Raw genomic sequence first — 19495 nt, forward strand, 5'->3', positions numbered from 1 at the left:
ATTCTAAAATTCCTATGGAAACACAGGAGACCCAGAATAGCCAATCAATCCTGAAAAAGAAAAATAAATTTGGACAAGTCACACCTCTTGACTTCAAACTTACTTCAAAGCTACAGTAATCAGTAATCAAGACAGTGTGGTACAGGCGTAAGAATACACATACAGATCAGTGGAATAAATTTGAGAGCTCAGAAATAAGGAGTTATGGTCAGGTGATTTTCAACATGGGTGCCAAGACAATTCAAAAGGTAAAGAATTCTCTTTTCAAAAATTGAGAATATTGATAAATTTAATTCATCAGAATAAAAAACTTTTGTGTTATTATCATCAAGAAAGTGAAGAGAAAACCGACAGGATGGAAGAAAATTACATGAAAATCATATATCTGATAAAGGACTGTAATCCAGAATATATAAAGAACTTTTACAACTCAATACCAAAGCAAGTAGTGTGCAAACTTATTTAACAAAAGTTTGCACAAAGAATTTGAAGAGACATTTCTTCAAAGAATATATACAAATGGCCAATAAGCTGAAAAGATGCTTGGCCTTATTAATTAGGAAAATGCAAATCAAAATCACGAGATACTACTTCACACCCACTAGAATAGCTGAAATAATACATACAATATCAAGTGTTGGTGACGATGTGGAAAAATTGGAACCCTCATACGTTGTGGTGGAATTGTGAAATGTTGCAGCCATTTTGGGAAACAATTTGGCAGTTCTTCAAAATGTTTAACAGAGTTAAAATTACCCAGTAATTTCACTTGCTTGTAGGTACATATCCAGAATAGAAAACCTATGTCCACACACGTTTTAGTATTGTTCATAGCGGCATTTTTCATAACCAAAATGTGGAAACACTTAACCACGTCATCAACTGAAGAATGGATAAATAGAATGTGGTATATACTTATGTATATATGTAATGTATTATTATCCAGCAATAAAAAGGAATAAAGTATTGATAAATGCTACAACATGGATGAACCTTGAAAACATTATGCAAAGGGAAAGAAGCCAGTTACAAAAGGCCACATATTGTATGATCCCATGTATATGAAATGGCAGAATAGGCAATCCAGAGATATACAAAGTAGATTAGTGATTGCCAAGTGATGGGAAGAGGAGATAATGGGAAATGACTACTAATGGGTATGGGGTTTCTTCTGGGAGTGATGCAAATATTTTAGAGAATTAGGAGAATGATGACGATTGCACATCTATGAATATACTAAAAAACCTCTGAATTGTACACTTTAAGATGGTGAATTATTATGGTCTGTGAATTAAATCTTAATAAAGCTGTTGTTTAAAAGAAAAATGACTTTGATAATAACACTAAAACACTTAGGGATAGGTCTAGAGGAGTTGAAACACTACAAGGCTTACAGATATGCCCAGGGGAGTCACGAGGCTGAAATTAAAACCCAGGTATCCTAATTCCTTGCCTATTCAGATGTTCTTTGCGATGCACTCTCCTGATCACTTCAGAGCTGACAGAGACTGGAATTCCAAAGAAAACATTTTGTCCTTTAGCAGCAAATCTAACCTGTTGTAGAAGATATTATGCTAAGTACTGTGGGAAAAACAGAAATGAACCAGATATGGAGCATCTCAAAAAACTTAGTCTAGTGGGGCAGACATATGTAACAAAGTAGGTCACGTTAAAGGCACTAAGACAAAGATTTCAAGGGATGTTTGAGTTGAGGCAAGAGGTCTCAACTGCAGCTTTTACCACTTAATGAGAAGCAAGTTGCTGGAGCCTGGGAGGGCAGGGGAAGGGAGAGCTTAACCTGCAAAGCCACAGCCAACTTGAGTGCAACTGTAGCCCTTTCTTCCTGTGCACGTCACTGTGTGCCAGAATGTGATGTCTGAGTTTCACTTTTGCTATATTTCTGTGATCCCAAATCACCTGGAATTTCAGAGAGAGAGACACAGAAAGATGTGTACATTCAACATAGAGATCTAGAACAGAGTCGTCCAATAGAATTTTCTGATGTTAGAAATGTTCTACATTTCCACTGCCCAATATGGCAGTAATTAGCCACACATGGCTACTGAGCATTTGAAATGTGGCTGGTGCAAATGAGAAACCAAATTTTAATTTTAATGAATTAAAACATTTAAATATCCACTGCAGTTAGCAGTCACTATATTGATTAATTCCTATGTAGAACCTTGGATTATTCTTTGTGAAATAGTCCCCAAGTAACGTAATGTTGTGCCAGCATTTATTGTAGTTATTCAGAAAGTAAGATTCTTAGAAGCATACTCTTTGTCATGGGGACAGAGCTAAAATGAAACAGGACTTCACTTTTGTCTCCATCCTTGCATACCTGGCACATTAACTTCAACCATTCAAATGACCATTAAACATTTATTGAGAATCCATTAGAAGCAATAGAACTGTATTTTTCCAAGAACATGGACATTTGCAATTTTCTAAAACTCAATTTCACAACTCATTTTTGACAAACGTGTATAAATTAAGAAGTAAGATAGGATACTGGAACAAAGAAAACACAGAATATAAGTAGCTTTAAAACAAGAGAAATCTGGGCAGGAAGTTTGCAGCTGATATGGCTAAATGATGGTGTCAGGGACCCAAGTTCTTTCTAGCTTGTTGTTCTACTGTCCCTGAGAATGTTACCCTCAGTCACATAGTTGAAAATATTTTCTGAGCCAGCTCAGGGAGAGGAGAAAAGGGCGAAGAAATGCATGCTCATGCTTTTAACACGCATACACCACTAATACTAATATCCTGTTTGGCCAGAACTTAGTCAAATGGCTCCACCCAGACAAAGGAGTCTGGGAAATACAACTATTTTTTTTTGTGGATAGTAATGTAACACGTTAAGATTTGGAATTCTATAACTAAAGGAAGAAGAGGAGAACAGATACTAGGATAAACAGCAGTCTGCCAAAGATAAACCTTTCAAACAGAAAAGTTCTGGACTTCATGCTAATGTAGGATGTCTACATTCATTTCCACTGGTGAAACTGGAGACATAAGAGGGCACACTAAAAAATTACTTTTGTACATCATTTCATTCTCAAGAAGTTTTCAAAGGAAAAACAAAATTAGAATAAAATTAATGCAATGTATTTTTCTTTACCAATTCAAATATTTTAAATCCTTTATTTAACGCAGCAAAGAGCATACATTTGTATCCACTAAAACCCAGCATATACAGAAGCAAAGAGTTTATTTACTTAAAACATTTCACATATATTATAGTTATTGGACAATCATTTATTTAAAATAATATGCTACATACTTACAAAAATAAATCAAATATTGCTTCTATTTTTCAAGTGTCAGAGTCTTTCCCATAGAAAATAGAAAGGACCTTTTATAAACATTACATTTAAACTACATCAAGTTTAATAACTGCGTACTCTTTTCTTTATGATTGTGCTTTACAAATTTCCAAACTATTTCTTTGAGAATGTACAGTTTCATGATAAAAATTTATGCATACAATACATTTTTACACAGGAATGTTTCTCATTGTATGTACATATAGAGAACTTAACAAAGACAGGACTGTGGTCCGTAAGTCACCTCATAGGACCAGATATGGTAGAAGTGGAAGCATTATCTAACGTTCAAATTAGCACTCAATTTATCAAAGATGATGACATTTATTGAAGGATACTCAGTTTAATGTTTCTAGATAACAAGACATTAACTCTTAATTTATACTAAGTCATTAGTTCATTAGCCTTATTCATTGGAAAAATAGAATCAACTTGAAATATTTCACAATACATTTAATGAGTATCAGGATAAACATCAGTTATATATACAAACGTTTTATTTTAAAAAGAGAGAAATGAATATAAATCTTAGAGCAAATGCTCAAAATTAAAGGTCATTTCCAAATTGTTCTGTGGTTTTACTTTATAATCATAGGCCATTCAATTCCTTATCAAATAGCTAAATGCTGAATTTCTCTTTCATAGTACATACATTCAAGCCTCTCTTACAACACAGATGTATATTAATCATGGTTCATAATGAAATATTTATAATGCTTTACCACCCACAGGGTGTCAATCTCACTAAATTAACCAGATGTGAAAAGAATTTCACTTCTGATCAGTTCCTGAATTTCTGTATGATTATTCACAACATAGAACTTTAAATTAGTCTTGTATAAATACTGGCATATCAAACACTTTAAATTCTACTTAACAATTAGAAAAATTATCAATCAGAAAATTTACCTATTCTCCATTAAGAAAAAGAATCAAGCTTATGTTCTTATTCAAACATTGTATGAATTATTTAGAAAGTCCAAGTATAATAATCAGAAAGTTAAGAGCAACTGAACTGTGAAAATACTAACTTGTTGAAATTGATGTTCTAGAATAAATGCCATAAAAAGGGAGCTTGAAGAGCTGGTAAATCTTAATTATAAGCAAGTAGTAAACACCAAAGGGGCAAATGTTTCTTCATTGACCAAAATATACCAAATGCCATAATATTTAGAAAATTTTTAATAGCATGCTAAAATATTTTCCAAGGTTTGTTTCATTTCATTAAAAGTCACAAGCAAGCAGAGACTACAAGAATCTACAAAAATGCAAACCAACAATATAATTGCACTAAATAAAAAACATCAAGATCTAAGAGGTAGTCAGCTGAAGTAACCCTGATAAAAGAAAATATCCTGAAAGATGCTCCCTAATATCAGAAATCCAAATGCAGTATGGAATTCTTGTATTTTGAGTGATTAGATAAATTTATAGAAGAATCTAAAAACCAGGTGTCTAAATGCATAATACTGTGAATGAAACAACAGTCATATTTGAAAAGAAAGGCTAAGAATAAAGGTCTAGACCAGGGATCTAAAGCCCTCAGTTCAATTCTGATCCACCTCCCATTTGTGTAAGTGAAGTTTTATTGGAACACAGCCATGCCCATTGTTTCCATGTCTGTGGCTGCTTTCACATTAAAGCAGCAGTTGACTAGCTGTGACAGAGAGCATATGGCTCACAAAGCCTAAATATTTAATAACTGGCCCTTTATAGGGTTTGCTGGCTCCTGGTCAAGGAATCCTCTTACTGTGTAGTCGTTGTATAGTGCTAGAAAACACTGGAAAGATCTAACTATGGATGTCACAACAATGTACTCAAACTGTAAAGAAAGTACGATTCTAGTTAGATCACAATTCAATTCTTTTTCGTATGTAAAATAGTTCTAACATTTTTCCTCTTATTTTTGTGGCCCTACACCAGAGTATTTTGAAGTTATTATAAAAAGATTTAGTTTGGTCTTGTCCGGTAGAATTTTCTGTAATGACGGAAATGTTCTTTATACATTTATACAGAAGACACCAGCTATTGAGCATCTGAAATGTGGCTGCGTACAACCAAGCAACTGAATTTTTAATTTTAGCTATTTGAATTTAAATTGCCACTTGTGGCTTGTGGCTACATATTAGCACAGATTTAGCCAACTAAATTAGCATTTCAAAGTGACTACATTTTAAAATGACGACCAAAACTTTCAATCACATTAAAGAATATGTAGCTATTACACAAATTATATTTTTAAGCTTGGTGTCCATTGGCAAGTCTACTCTTAGAAAGGTCAGGTTGCTTCTACACCCTTAACATTTCAACCAAGCTGTAAAGAAGTCCTTGGATATAGTAAGTACATATGAGAACTATGGGCTCTGGCAAACTCATTTCAACAGTCAAACCTTCCAAAAGTTGTATGTTCAATGACATGATAAAATATACTCATTCAGTGTCAGAATTAGAAGGATAGAAGTAAAAACTTGAATATATCAAGTCAAAGAATCACTCTTGTATATCTCTCCATGTGCGTATCTCAAAACTATTTTTATATGGGCCAAAACAAAACAAAACAAAAACACAAATATAGATATTTTTAGGTTACCTATTCCTGATTACATATTGCAAAATAATCAAGTTACTGGAACAACTGAAAAAATTAAAACTAAAATATACAAAATCAATTTGAAATTATAATACTCTCAAAAGACAGCTATGTTTGTTTGAGATGTATACCTAATTACATCTTCTAATTATTCCAATGTGCTTCCTCCAGAGAGACGGCAAATTATATACTTCATTAACGAAATCAGCTGGCAAAATTAATTCATGCATTTTGATTTAAAAATAGCTGATATCCAGCATCATAAACTTCCTATTCAATATGGTAGTTAGTTGAAAGGTACAAAATATTTTAAGGGCACTTCTCTTTATGTTTTCTTTGCAGTTTAATCAGATGTTGCAGCAGGAACTTTAACAGAGAGATTTCTTCTGGTGTTGGTGATGTGCCTTTGTTGTGCTAAAAATGACCGTGCAGGAGTACAAGCCCCAGTGTCTTTGCAAGCACCACTGCCACTCACAAGTCTAGATTCCATCCCCAGTTTTTGGAAAGCTAAACTCTGGATGAAAAAAAAAAACAAAATAGTCACATGACTAAATGTTATGTTTTTCAAATACATAAAGAAAGTTATTTAATCCTAAAAAAATTATTTAAAGCTGGGGTGTTCCTTATTTTTACAGAAAAAAAATAAAGGTTGAGAAGCTGATTGATCTGCACACAGTAATGCTAATAAGAAGGAGAAAACAACAAAACTCAGTTTCTCTATTCTAATCCACTAAACTTGAAATCATTTAAAAAGGTAGCTTGAGTGAATGTGCAGGAATCAGGTTTATTTATAACAATAGGAAACACTTCCAAAGCAAATTTGGAAAAACAGAAAATCTTAGATTAGTGTTTCTCAAAGTGTGGTCCCTGGGTTAACAACAATAGCATCACTAGAAATTTGTTAAAAATGCAAACATTTTTTACAAAAAATGCAAAAAAATGGAACTCTACCCAGACTTTCTGAATCAAAAGCCCTACAGGAAATGTCCAGCAACTTGTGTTTTAATAAGTCTTCTTATGCATGCTGAAGTTTGACAACCACCAGCAAAGTCCATATTTACTATGGTCTATCAATATATTGATGCATGACAAATTACTGAACTTGTGGCTGTTGGGTTTCTTAGTAAGGGAAGTCATTACTAATCTCTCACCAGACTTCATAATGCAATTTTACTGAATTTCTGAATTTAGTATCACTAGTAATTAGCACATTTCATGAAATATATCAGATGCTCAATGAATGCAAATTGAAAAAAATAAATAAATAATGCAGTGTTTAGCTCTAGTGTCTTGACTGATTTATATAACAAAAAGCAACAGAGGAACAAAGAAAACAACACACAGTTCCTGATTTTAACTAGGATGACTAACTCATCAAGGAAAGTTCTAGAAATATCTCTCACAGAGTAATCTTCTTCAAGGCCCTGCTAAATTAACCCAGGAAGGTAGGGAAAGATGGAGGGACAAGCACAGACAAAAAGTATGGTGGCAAGAAAGAACAAGGCATGTTTGAGGAAGGGCAACTAGTTCTATGTAGGTGAAGTATAGGGTTCATATGGAGAATCTGTAAACTGATATTCCTTCATATTAAATAAACTGATATTCCTGAGGTAGACAGTGCTGACTTATCCTTTCTAGATGATTAGAAAAAACCCAAAAGAAACCATATATGCCATGAAACAATACCCTTGAAAACATCCTGGTGATTCTAAGGATGAATAAAATACATTTCAAATTATTTAACACTATTTTCTTCTTGGGAGGACAAATAGACAATGATTAAATAGTATTCCCTGGATAAAAAAAATACAAATACAGTTAAGGACACAATGAGGGCTACTATTTTAATATTAAAATAAATATTGAGTGCCAGAAGCATTAATTTTGCATTACACAGATACCCGTATTTCTTTAGAAACCCTTTAAGGAGCACAAATTAAATGTTTCAGTTTGAATAAGGTAATTTAAAAATTATTCATGAATTGTTATGCCTGTACTTCATGCTTATCAACTAAAGGTTATGACACATTAATAAATCATGAAATCAATTTAGTGGATTATGACCTTTTTTTTTTTTTAAATAGAAGAAAATACAACAGAAAATACCTGAGTGCAATGTAACTTGTGTTTCTATTATATATATAACATGTATATGTACTCATTTATGATATAAAATCTATTTCCTTCTGTAGTTCTTTGTCAAAAAAGTTTGATAAACACTCTTTTAAAGATTCAATCTTTAGCTAAATTTCATCTCACCTTATTATACCAGGCAGACACAATTAGTTTTTCTTCATAGTCACGGAATTTTGCAACTTTACATTCACTCTGGAAAAAGAAAAGATAAGTATTAAAATCCCAGAAATCACCCCAAATTATTAAAAATGGAATCATTTCATCAATATATGCATTTTTGAGAGAATCTGAATGCATTTGTGAGGCCCATAAAATAGCCAAAATGTAAACTGAATCATGAAGAAATGTATGTATAAGATCTTTAGGAAAGAACAGGATTTGTGACTAGTAAATCTTTATTTCAGTAATTTTACTGGCAGAACTCAGCAATTTTCAAAAAAGAAACTAGTGATTCTTAGACTACTCACCCCAATGTCTAGAGAACGAATGTAACAACTGGCTCAGGTTACAAAACAGTGTTGCTGCATCCTACAGGGGAGTCAAAACTAAGGAGAAAGCGGCATAGTTCAAAATACCCTAGGAAACCATCCTTTAAAATCAACAAAAAAGCTTACCACAAATTTCCATCTCTCAAGTCCTGGTGGCCTCTATACTAGATTCCTTATAGCCACATTGTGCTACTTTATGACGATTATTCTAACAGAGCTAAAGTTTTTATTTTGTTGACCACAAAATATAGCTGGCTTATATTAAAAATATCATCTTGAAACACCTGAATCTTCCTTCAGAGGGGCAGGATGCTCATGTATGAAAAGCACACAGGAACCGAGCCCAAATGAGAAAGGGAAGGCTTCCCTCTCCCGCTCACAGCCACTCCAGGCACAGACTCCCAGACAAGGAAAACACACAAAGTGACCTCTGCTATTTATGTTATTTTCCTCCTTTTCTCTTTTGCAGTGTGAGTACAGATAAATTCACATAAATTAAATGCCTACATGCTGTGACTTAACTGAATTTTTCCTCATACTTGTTAGGGAACTGCATATCAAATGTCAATGATGGTGTACATTATCATCAGTCTGGCTTTCACTGGGAAGTAAATAACCAGGAATTTAGATATTGAGATTATCCAATCCAAGTCTCATTATTTTAAAGAGAAGAGGTGACAAATTTAAGACAGGAATATACCAATACTGTAACTCTGGCCTCCTGATTTATGTGATATTTAATGCTGGGGATACAAAGACAGATAAGACACAGCCTGTGCCCTCAAGGCTTTCCTTAACATGCCAGAAAGTTCAAAGCACATGGAGTTACTATGGAGAGGTAAGTAACATTGCCTAAGGAATGCAGGGAGAGCTTTATGGATGAAGTGATATTTGAGTTGGAACTCAAGAATTAATAGTATTTCCTCAGACAGATATCCCTCTCCAATATTTGCTACAAATACTACATGGCCTGAACAAGCACTTATAGGTTAGAGGTCTTTACAGCAGGTATATATCAGGTTGGTGTGTACTCAGAATGTAGGGAAGAGAGGGTGTCAAAAAATATTTCCACCACTGTTAACATCTACTGGCTCAGAAATAATATGAAGGAAACAGTAGGTGAATGTTTCTCTGAAATATAATATTCCTAATTGATTTAAAAATCAATTATGAGAATTTCAAGGTCAGTATATAGACCTCAACATGGCTTTGCAATTATGTGTATGTTATTATATGGAAATATATATTGACTTCTAGAATAGCCTCAAATCTCACTACAATTTTAAAAAATAGTAGCTTTGCAAAACACTCTGCAAAGGAAACTAGAACATGCCCAATTATAAAATCTAAGCATACATAATTTCATATTGACATAGCTCATAAAAAATTACAACCAGTAACACAAAAACTTTCAAATTTAAAGGTAATAGCATTAATGTCAGTATTAGTACACAAGTAATTAATGAGAACGTGCCATTATTAACACAACTTTACATAATTGATAACCAAGGTTGCTACTTCAGTTCAAAGGCTTACTGGGATCCTGTAAGTATGTCCTTCTCCCAGTAATTCCAACTGATAAGTTGTTTAGGGTCAGTCAGGAACCAATGGCAGAGAAGACAAAGCTGGTTAACTGAGTGAGCACAGTGCCTTTTTAAAAAGGTGAACGCAGTTTCTGTCTTTTTTTATTTTTTGAATGCAAATCACATAGGCAGAATTTTGAAAGGAACATCAGAGCAGGACTCTGTTAGAAACTCAGGGATCTCCTATTATTGGCTATTATGAGGGAGAGAGACACAATGCAGCTAGCAGTTTATAAACACAGCCACAGACAATACAGTGACCAATCTTGTAGGCTAATGAGATGTTCTGTAAGTGCTAAAACATGGTATTTCTACCTTCACCTTGTGAAACATTATCATTAATGACACATAGATGACAGCAGTTAATTACCAGGATTACACAGAGTAAGTAACAGGAAATGATTGAAATTGGAAGTTTTACCTCCAGAATTTCAATTCTTCTCTCTTTCTCTGCCAACTGTTTTCTAAGTAGCATTATTTCAGCTGAAGCTGGATTTAATTTGGGATCTAAAGTTTTTATTACCTGTTTAAAGAAAAAATAAATAACATTTTATGGTTCTTTTAGCTTACTAAGTATTGAAAATAAAGAAACATAATCTATAAAATCTTTGTAAGTTAAATGGAAAATTATTTACGAAATAGATCTAGAAAGGGAACCAGGAGCTAACTGTAGCATGTTCTACAATCTAGCTTGAATAACAAAATAACTTTTTCTATAAATGAAAAATCATATAAAAACTTCCCCAAATGGGAAGAGACCCATATAAAATCAAGTCTCCCTTCTCCAAAGCTCAGTACTAATAAATAGTTATTTAACCCTTTCAACCTTTGAATGCTGAGGTCTTGTAATAATTCTACATTTAACTGAATATTAAAAAAAATTTTTTTTAAATGAATGTAGTAACTACGAGGGGACTTGTAGATTTTACAAAATAAAAGTAACATACAAAAACAAACTTCTTAGAAATTATCTTTCTTACCTCCATTATCAAATTATCTATAATAGGTAAGATAAACATAATAGATGTTGGTGATTTTATCTGCAAACCTTGGGATACTCAATTATATTTCTGTAAATTACTAAAAGTTGGGTTAAAAGGAGATCTTTATCAGAATATAGTTAAGAGACTCAGCTAAACTATGTGGGCAGCAGTCTGTTAGGAAACATCAGGTACAAAAGTACAAGCAAAAAAACCGCAAAATTTCCAAAAACAGGGACATGCATATAATATAATTCTAAATCTACTAAAAAAATCTACTAAAAAAAATTTTAAAATGAATTAGGAAAATATCAAAATGTCATCTATATTTATTTAGGCCATGAAAAAAGAATAGAATACAATATACCTAAACATTACTGTGGTTCCTTCATTCATTCATGAACGATGCACTGAGTTGCCTACTATGTGGTAGATACTGTGGCATATGGGGATACAGCATGAACAAGACACAGGGGGCCTGCCCTCAGGGAATTCACATCAAAGACAGACAATATTTTAAATCATAATTTAATTACAATGTTGTTACCTCTAAGTGATAAAGTATGGCTGTGACTTTTTTATATTGTCTGATTTTCTACAATGGACAGACACTGTCATTTTAACAAGCCCTTCCTGCCCCTTACTGCAGCCCACTCCCCTCCTCCCAATTACATAAGGGCAAAAAAGAAATCATGAAGCCATGTTGGCCAAACAAGCAACAGATATCTAAATGATAATACTCAGTGATGGCAAGAATATGGTATTCATTGTAATTGCTTACTGCAATTAGTTATAATCCTTTTAGAATATCATCTAGGAAGAATCTTACTAAAATTTTCTTGCCCTTCAAATTGGTAATTCCACTTCCAGTAAACAAGGTTAAGATAATAAACCAAAAAGGGGTAAGTTTTCTGTATCAATCTGTTCCCTTTAGCCTTAATTTCTTTCTAACAACAGAAAAAGAAATGGAAAGAAACTATTTCCAACAATATGTTGATGAGTAAAAACACAAGGATATATCCCACACATTTGAATATTGTAGAGCCATTATTTTAGTCTATTCCATAAGGGTAGCATCTGTCTTATTCTCTGCTGTATTCCCAGTGCTTAGCATAGTAGGCATTCAATAACTATTAATTACATTATGTTTATATAACATAAGGACATGCTTATCATTTTAAGTCAAAAAATAAAAATTAAATACATATATATATATGTATATACCTCACAAATCAAGGGAAAAATACGTAATGAAAAAAATGGACTGTTAAGAAAATACACCAAAATGGTGACATCAATTGTCTCTGAGAACTTTTCTGTATTTTACATTTTCTAGTATAAGCATTTATACTTTTATGACTCAGAGAAACTAAAGTGTAACACAGATTTCCTGGATGTTTACCAAGCCTATTCCCTTTTCTTTCATAATTTAATTAATCAAACAAACAAGGCCACACTATCTCTTCCTTTCTCCCCTGCAGCTGGGTGTGGCTTGAGTTCTGCCCAGTGGAATGCAAGCGGAACTGATTTATGCTGTTTCCAGGCCTGACCCATTAGGCATCTACCATGCAATCCATGCTGTCTTCTCTTATCTACTGGTTGGACAGCAATGCCGAGTGAACTGGGGAACCCCATGTTGGAGAAGGCAGAGTCTCTGTCAGCTTGGGACTCAAAACTGCAGGGAGCAGAGCTCCTTCTCCAGCAATGATTGGACTTCATGTGATCCAGAAGGAAATGTCATCTTGTTGAGCCTTTAGACCTTGAGGTTTATATGTTGCTGCAGGTAATGTTTATATATTAATAAATAAATAAATAAATAGTATATAAAACTTAAAAATAAAAAGGTGATATTATTAGCATTTTATATTGCCAGCATTTTACCATATTACCAGCATTTTATAGCTTCTCCAAAAAAATTCTGTCAATAAATAGAAAGTAGGTACATTAACACTGGGGGATAATACTAATATTTAATTAGGAAAATAAATGGTAACTCATGACAATAAAAGATTTTATGAGAACAGTAGTACTTTCAGACATTTAAAAAAAGAATTTAGTCTGGTGAACATTAGTATAAACATGTTTAACTGCCTAATCTAGACTAAATGCTAAAACAATTTCAAACAAGCTTAAAAAGCTAGATTGTCACCAAAGGCAGAATGTTCATTTCAAGAGGTAAAGACTCTTCACACTACAGTACTCATTTCTCTAATGAAGTCAGTACTATTAATATGTAACCTGCCCTCATAAACCATGTTTATTTTACTTTATATTGATGAATGAGACAGAGAAAGTGGGAGGACTGAGGTAGAGGCACACCAGGAACAGAACAGGCAAGGCAGTAGACTCAAAGTGATTTGATACAGCTACAGGTACAGCAGTACAACCAAGTGGAATGGGGTTAAATGGAACATGGGTCACAAAGACTTGAGCTCTGAAAGCTAAACCACTCACATTTCTTGCTTTCTCCAAGTACATTTTATATCTTTCCTCCATCGCTTTCATATCTTCATCTTTCTTCTGAAGAGCAGCTTCAAGTTCACTGATCTTTTGTGCTGTTAATGAAAATGAAATGAAACATGACCAATTACTTCCAACTTAAAATATTAGATCCACACCAAAAAGTTGTACCATATTTATTTTCTAAAACTGATAAGAGAACTTTAAAAAGAAACCTTCTTTTTCTTCTTTGTAGTGAATTCTTATCCAAACCTTTGAAATACAACCAATACTTACTTCTTTAACCATTTATTTTGTTGCTCAAAAAGATGTCTATAACATGCCTTATCTAGCTATTTTTCTCCTTTCAATTTCAATTAGCAAATACATCTTATAATATAAGCATAACCACAATAAGGGCAAAGAAAGCATTATCTCTACGTTTTGAAGTTCATTTTAATCTGATTTTAAATCATGATTTTATTTACATTTCCACAGTATCAATTCCCATTATTTTTTACGTTTGATACTCCTATATATCAATCAGTTCACTTTATTAGATTTACATACTTTTGCTTTAAGATAAGATAATTTACTAGTGACTTCATAACTAAAACTTATCGTAGTTCTTATTTGCAAAGTATGTACCTACAAATTATCCAAAGACATACACATAGTTCTTGCTTTCTTCAACTAAAAAGCTGTAGTCTGATCCAGGTTTTTACAAATACCTACCATTCTGATTTACATCGGGCTGAAGATCTTCAATGAGCTCTTGTTTCTTCTGTAATTCTTCATGGACCTCTGTTAGTTTTTCCCTAAGTAGTGGAAAGAGCATGGAGCTTTGGAGTTAAATGGACTTAAGAACGAAAACCAGTCTTGTCACATAACATTGGTGGACTACAAATAAGTTGCTTTCTGATCCTTAATTTCCTTGTGTGTGAAACAGGAATACTACATGACTAACTTGTTGTAAGGCTGTAAACTGCCTGGCCCATGGTAAGCACTAAAAACATTAAATTCCTTTCTGCTTTCACTCTCATTTCCTAAAGAGTGTGAAAGGAGATATTTTATCAGTTTAATCTCTCATATTTTCACATAATCCAGTTGTGATACTTGTTTATTTTGTTAAATTCTTCAAATGGCATTGACAACAGAAAACCACAGGGAGTTGGGATTGCTGGCAGGCAGACTGAACCCTTTAGCATGTTTTCTTTTTAGTTTTTGATGGCAGTGGTAAACATTCAACTAATATCAAAGTATTTGCATTTAGAATAAGAAAAGGATACTAACTTTAGAAGTGTTTGCAACCTTTCACATTTGAAATGAAATATCAATTTTACTTACATATGTGCTTCCAACTTCTGCTTTAGTTTGCTGGACTATAAAATTAAAAAAAGTTGCTGTAAGAGGACTATCTTGAAAAAGGTAAATTTTCCAGACACCAAAACTTCTTTACCTCCTTTTGAAGGTGTATTCTTCAACATTATGTTTTTAAATTTTGCATTTCTAACAATATACTTTAAAATCATAAAGCTTTAGCTATTTTTTACTTCAAAAGTGAAAGAAAAAGAAAAGGAAATGAAATAGGGAAGAATACAATAACACAAAGAAAAATGCTTCATATTTCTGAATGACAAAAATAAAATTTAAACTTGATGAAAAACAGCAAATGCAAGTTGAATGTGATATATAGAGGAGTATCAAACAATAGATATCTAAGGAATCATTGACTGAAAATACAAATTTTAAGGCTCTAGGCCTTTAATGAAGAATAGATTTAAAGAACTAAAATAATTATCTTTATGATAAACATTTATATCATTATAAATATGACCATATTAATGTTAACATCCAAAGTAAAGAACTGTATTTTGTTATAAAGCTGAAAATTTAAAACATAAAATTTCCTTATGAAAATTTTTTATTAATCTCAATAGTTCTGCATCTACTGAATAGAACTGAAAAAAATATAGTCTAAAATACAATAAAACACCATTTAAATTAAAAAATAAAAACATTTAAACTCTAAAAAAAATTTCAATCCAAAATGTACTCCCAATAATAGATCCTATGTTAAAAGTATTCCCTAATGTGGTTAAAAAATATATTTGTATTAGAGAGGTTACAATACCGTATATATGCACATATGAGATGCCGCCATGCATGAGACGATTTCTATTTTCCAAGCCCCCAAGGAAAAAAGAGAAAATCTTATAATGCATATGAAAGACAGAAAGGTAACTTAACCCTTTCAGTTTTCCTTTTCATCACTTACTCTGCATAGTTTCCTCCCTCATCAACATGGGTATAATCACTTAAAATTATATCTAATCTCAACCAACCAACCAATTGTATCTTTTTTTCTCTCTCTCTAGAACACACCTAGCCCTATGATTTTTCTTGTTGCTTTTAACTAAACACATTCCTCCCCCAATCATTACCTCTTTTTTTCTCCACATATGGACATCAGCTATAGAAAATTGCTAGGTATATTCAGAATTCGGCTAAGTTTGATCTCTTTTAAGTCCTCTTATTTCTGTCCTCATAATATCTGCCATCCAAAACCACTGGAAAGTGGCAAGGCCAAGAGTCAGTATGGAAGGAAGGAGGATATAAAGGAGGGTGTCTCCAAGATTACATTAAGGTTCTGTCCTTCAGAGATTGGTATGATAAATTTCTTGAATGTTCTTTTGATAAAAATCTTTTTATTTTCTATTTTCCTATTAAAATTTTTCCTTAGTTCTGACCACTGATTACGATCATTTCTCAGGGTTTCCTGTAGGAATCCAAGTAGAACTCTTGATAGCCTCAACTAGAGCACACTTTCAAATCAGGAATTAGCATGAACTCAGATGTAGCATTTGAAGTAGGGCAGATAGAAATCACCTTATAGTATATGTGATAAATTTACAGACTCCAAGTTGGCAAAATCACTGCATCTGTTATGCAGATATATACGGTATTTAATGATACCCTCAATGATAAGGGTAGCACTTTCAAATGCAAGGATAACTTGGGCATCAGGACCTGCTACCACAGAAAGTCCAGACACAACAGAATTATTATAATTTCTAAGTTACTTACACTTTCACCTTCAGACTTGGAGCCTTGTTCCTGTAAAGATTTCTGGAGGTCCTCAATCTGCTGCTGCAATTCTCGGATGCGTTCTTTGCTCAGCCTATTGTAAGATGACTATTATGTACTTATTTGTATTAAAATTCAAAGTAGTTATGGTTCTATAATTTAAAGGTACATTCATGCAATTTAAATCATAAAATAGAAACTTAATAGCAATAATAAATGCAGAACAATTATCTGTTCCTAGGTAAAGTATTTGGTACAATAGGTTACTTCTGCAGAAATACTTAAAAATTTTAAAATTTAAGGCATTTATGTGTCAGTGGCAAAAGCATAACATTTCTGCACTGTACTCACTGGCAGAAAAATTAAATTAGATGAATTTTCATACAGTTCTATTTTTTTAATAAATAGAAATTAGGTTTCCTTCTTTATCAGATTTTATGGTACTTTGGGAGAAGAGGAAGGTCACCATTTTCCAACTATTTCTTCCTGACTTTTTTTTTTAATTAAAGAGATTGACATTAGCAACTAATGCAGATTTTTTAAAATTTTTTTAATTTATCAAAAAATTAAATAAACAAGCAATCAAAAAAACCACATTTCAAAAGAAACAAAGGACTAAGAAAAACAACCTAAAATAACTACTTTGCTTCCAACATGTTCCTACCATACACCAAGAAAATTAACAAACCATAATCAAACAAAGGTATAGGAAAAACCAAAAACCTAAAGTAATTACACTCAAGCTAATTTTCTTAATGCAATAGCTTTTTTTTACTTTATCAAAAAATTAAAAAAAACAATTCAAAGAAAACAAAACAAAGGAATAAGAAAAACAAATAATCTAAAATAATTGCATTTCTTCCCACATGTCCCTACCATACCCCAAGAAAATTAAGAATCCCTAACAAAGGAATAAGAAAAACAAATAACCTAAAATAACTACATTGCTTCCAACATGATCCTCCATACCCAAGAAAGTTTGCAAACCATAATCATTCCTGAGCATTCTGATAACCTTGAGATTACCCTCAATAGCTTATGTGTTCTTATTAGATTACTGCTCCCCCTTCACTAGCTGCTGTCTATCTCTAGGTCCCCTATATTATACAATATAAAATATTTATTTTACATTTTTCACAGTGTTCATATTAGTGGTAACATACAGTAACTTTTTGTATCTGGCTTATTTCACTCAGCATTATGTCTTCAAGGTTCATCCATGTTGTCATATATTTCACAACCTCATTCCTTCTTACTGCCAAATAGTATTCCATTGTGTAAATATACCGCATTTTGTTTATCCACTCGTCTGTTGAAGGGCATTTGGATTGTTTCCATTTCTTGGCAATTGTGCATAATGCTGATATGAACATTGGTATGCAAATGTATGTTCATGTCACTGCTTTCAGATCTTTTCGGTATATACCGAGAAGTGAAAATGCTGGAGCAAAGGGTAACTCAATATCTAGTTTTCTAAGGAACTGCCAGACTGTTTTCCAGAGTGGCTGTACTATTATACAGTTGCATCAGCAATGAAGAAGAGTTCCAATTTCTCCACATCCTCACCAGCATTAGTATTTTCCTGTTTGTTTAATGGCAGCCATTCTAATTGGTGTTAGATGAAATCTTGTTTTGGTCTTAATTTGCATCTCCCTAATATCTAGGGAAGATGAATATTTTTTCATGTGTTTTTTAGCCATTTGTATTTCTTCTTCAATGTAATGTCTTTTCATATCTTTTGCCCATTTTAAAATTGGGCTGTCAGTACTATGGTCGTTGAGTTGTAGGATTCCTTTATATATGCAAGATATCAGTCTTTTGTCAGATACATGGTTTCCAAATATTTTTTCCAATTCAGTTGGCTACCTCTTCATTTTTTTTTTTTTTTTGACGAATTCCTTTGAGGTGCAGAAGCTTTTAATTTTGAGGAGTTCTCATTTATCTATTTTTTTCTTTCACTGCTGTGCTTTTTGGGTGGAAGGTCTAAGAAGTGACCCTCTAATACAAAGTCTTGAAGATGATTCCCTACATTATTTTCCAGGAATTTTATGGTGCTGTGTCTTATATTTAGGTCTTCAATCCACTTTGAGTTAATTTTTGTGTAGGGAGTGAGGTAGAAGTCTTCTTTAATTTTTTTGGATATGGATATCCACTTCTCCGAGCCCCATTTGTGGCAGAGACTGTTATGTCCCAGTTCAGTGGTTTGGGGTCTATCTAAGACCTGTCAACTATAGATCTGGAGGTGTATCTCTGAATTCTCAATTCGATTCCATTGACCAATATGTCTATCATTGTGATAGTACCATGCTGTTTTGACTATTGCGGCTTTATAGTAAGCTTCAAAGTCAGGAAGTGTAAGTCCTCCAGCTTTGTTTTTCTTTTTTAGAATGTTTTTAACAATTCGAGGCATCTTTCCCTTCCAAATAAATTTGATATCTAGCTTTTCCAAGTCTGCAAAGTATGTTGTTGGAATTGTATTGAATCTGTAGATGAGTCTGGGTAGAACTGACATCTTAATGACATTTAGCCTTCCTATCCATGAACACAGAATAGTTTTCCATCTTTTTAGGTCCCTTGTATTTCTTTTAGTAAAGTTATGTAGTTTTCTTTCTATAGGTCTTTTACATCCATGGTTACATTTATTCCTAGGCTCTCGATTTTTTTACTTGCTATTGAGAATGGGATGTTTTCCTTGAATGTCTCTTCAGTTAGGTCATTTCTAGGGTGAAGGAACATTACTGACTTATGTGCATTAATCTTGTATCCCGCTACTTTGCTAAATGTGTTTATTAGCTCAAGTAGCTGTGTTTTCCATTTCTTGGGATTTTCCAAATATAAGATCATACTATCTGCAAATAATGACAGT

General features: G+C 32.9%; 1 protein-coding gene across 2 annotated transcripts in view; it reads right to left on the reverse strand.

Moving 5' to 3' along the window:
• Positions 1-2424: 2424 nt before the first annotated feature.
• HOOK1 (hook microtubule tethering protein 1) overlaps positions 2425-19495 on the reverse strand; it is a 99641-nt gene continuing 82570 nt past the window's right edge. Inside the window, exons 16-22 of one of the 2 annotated variants that reach the window (XM_037827082.1) lie at positions 16630-16723; positions 14890-14924; positions 14278-14360; positions 13558-13658; positions 10545-10646; positions 8176-8244; positions 2425-6430 (exon numbers count right to left, since the gene is read on the reverse strand). In XM_037827082.1, the coding sequence (XP_037683010.1) occupies positions 6260-6430; positions 8176-8244; positions 10545-10646; positions 13558-13658; positions 14278-14360; positions 14890-14924; positions 16630-16723 (655 nt within the window). In that variant the 3' untranslated portion in view covers positions 2425-6259. The remainder of the gene's footprint in view (positions 6431-8175; positions 8245-10544; positions 10647-13557; positions 13659-14277; positions 14361-14889; positions 14925-16629; positions 16724-19495) is intronic. The other variant, XM_037827083.1, reaches the window with a different exon arrangement.

Source organism: Choloepus didactylus, chromosome 2 (assembly GCF_015220235.1).
Source record: "Choloepus didactylus isolate mChoDid1 chromosome 2, mChoDid1.pri, whole genome shotgun sequence".
Taxonomy (NCBI): domain Eukaryota; kingdom Metazoa; phylum Chordata; class Mammalia; order Pilosa; family Megalonychidae; genus Choloepus; species Choloepus didactylus.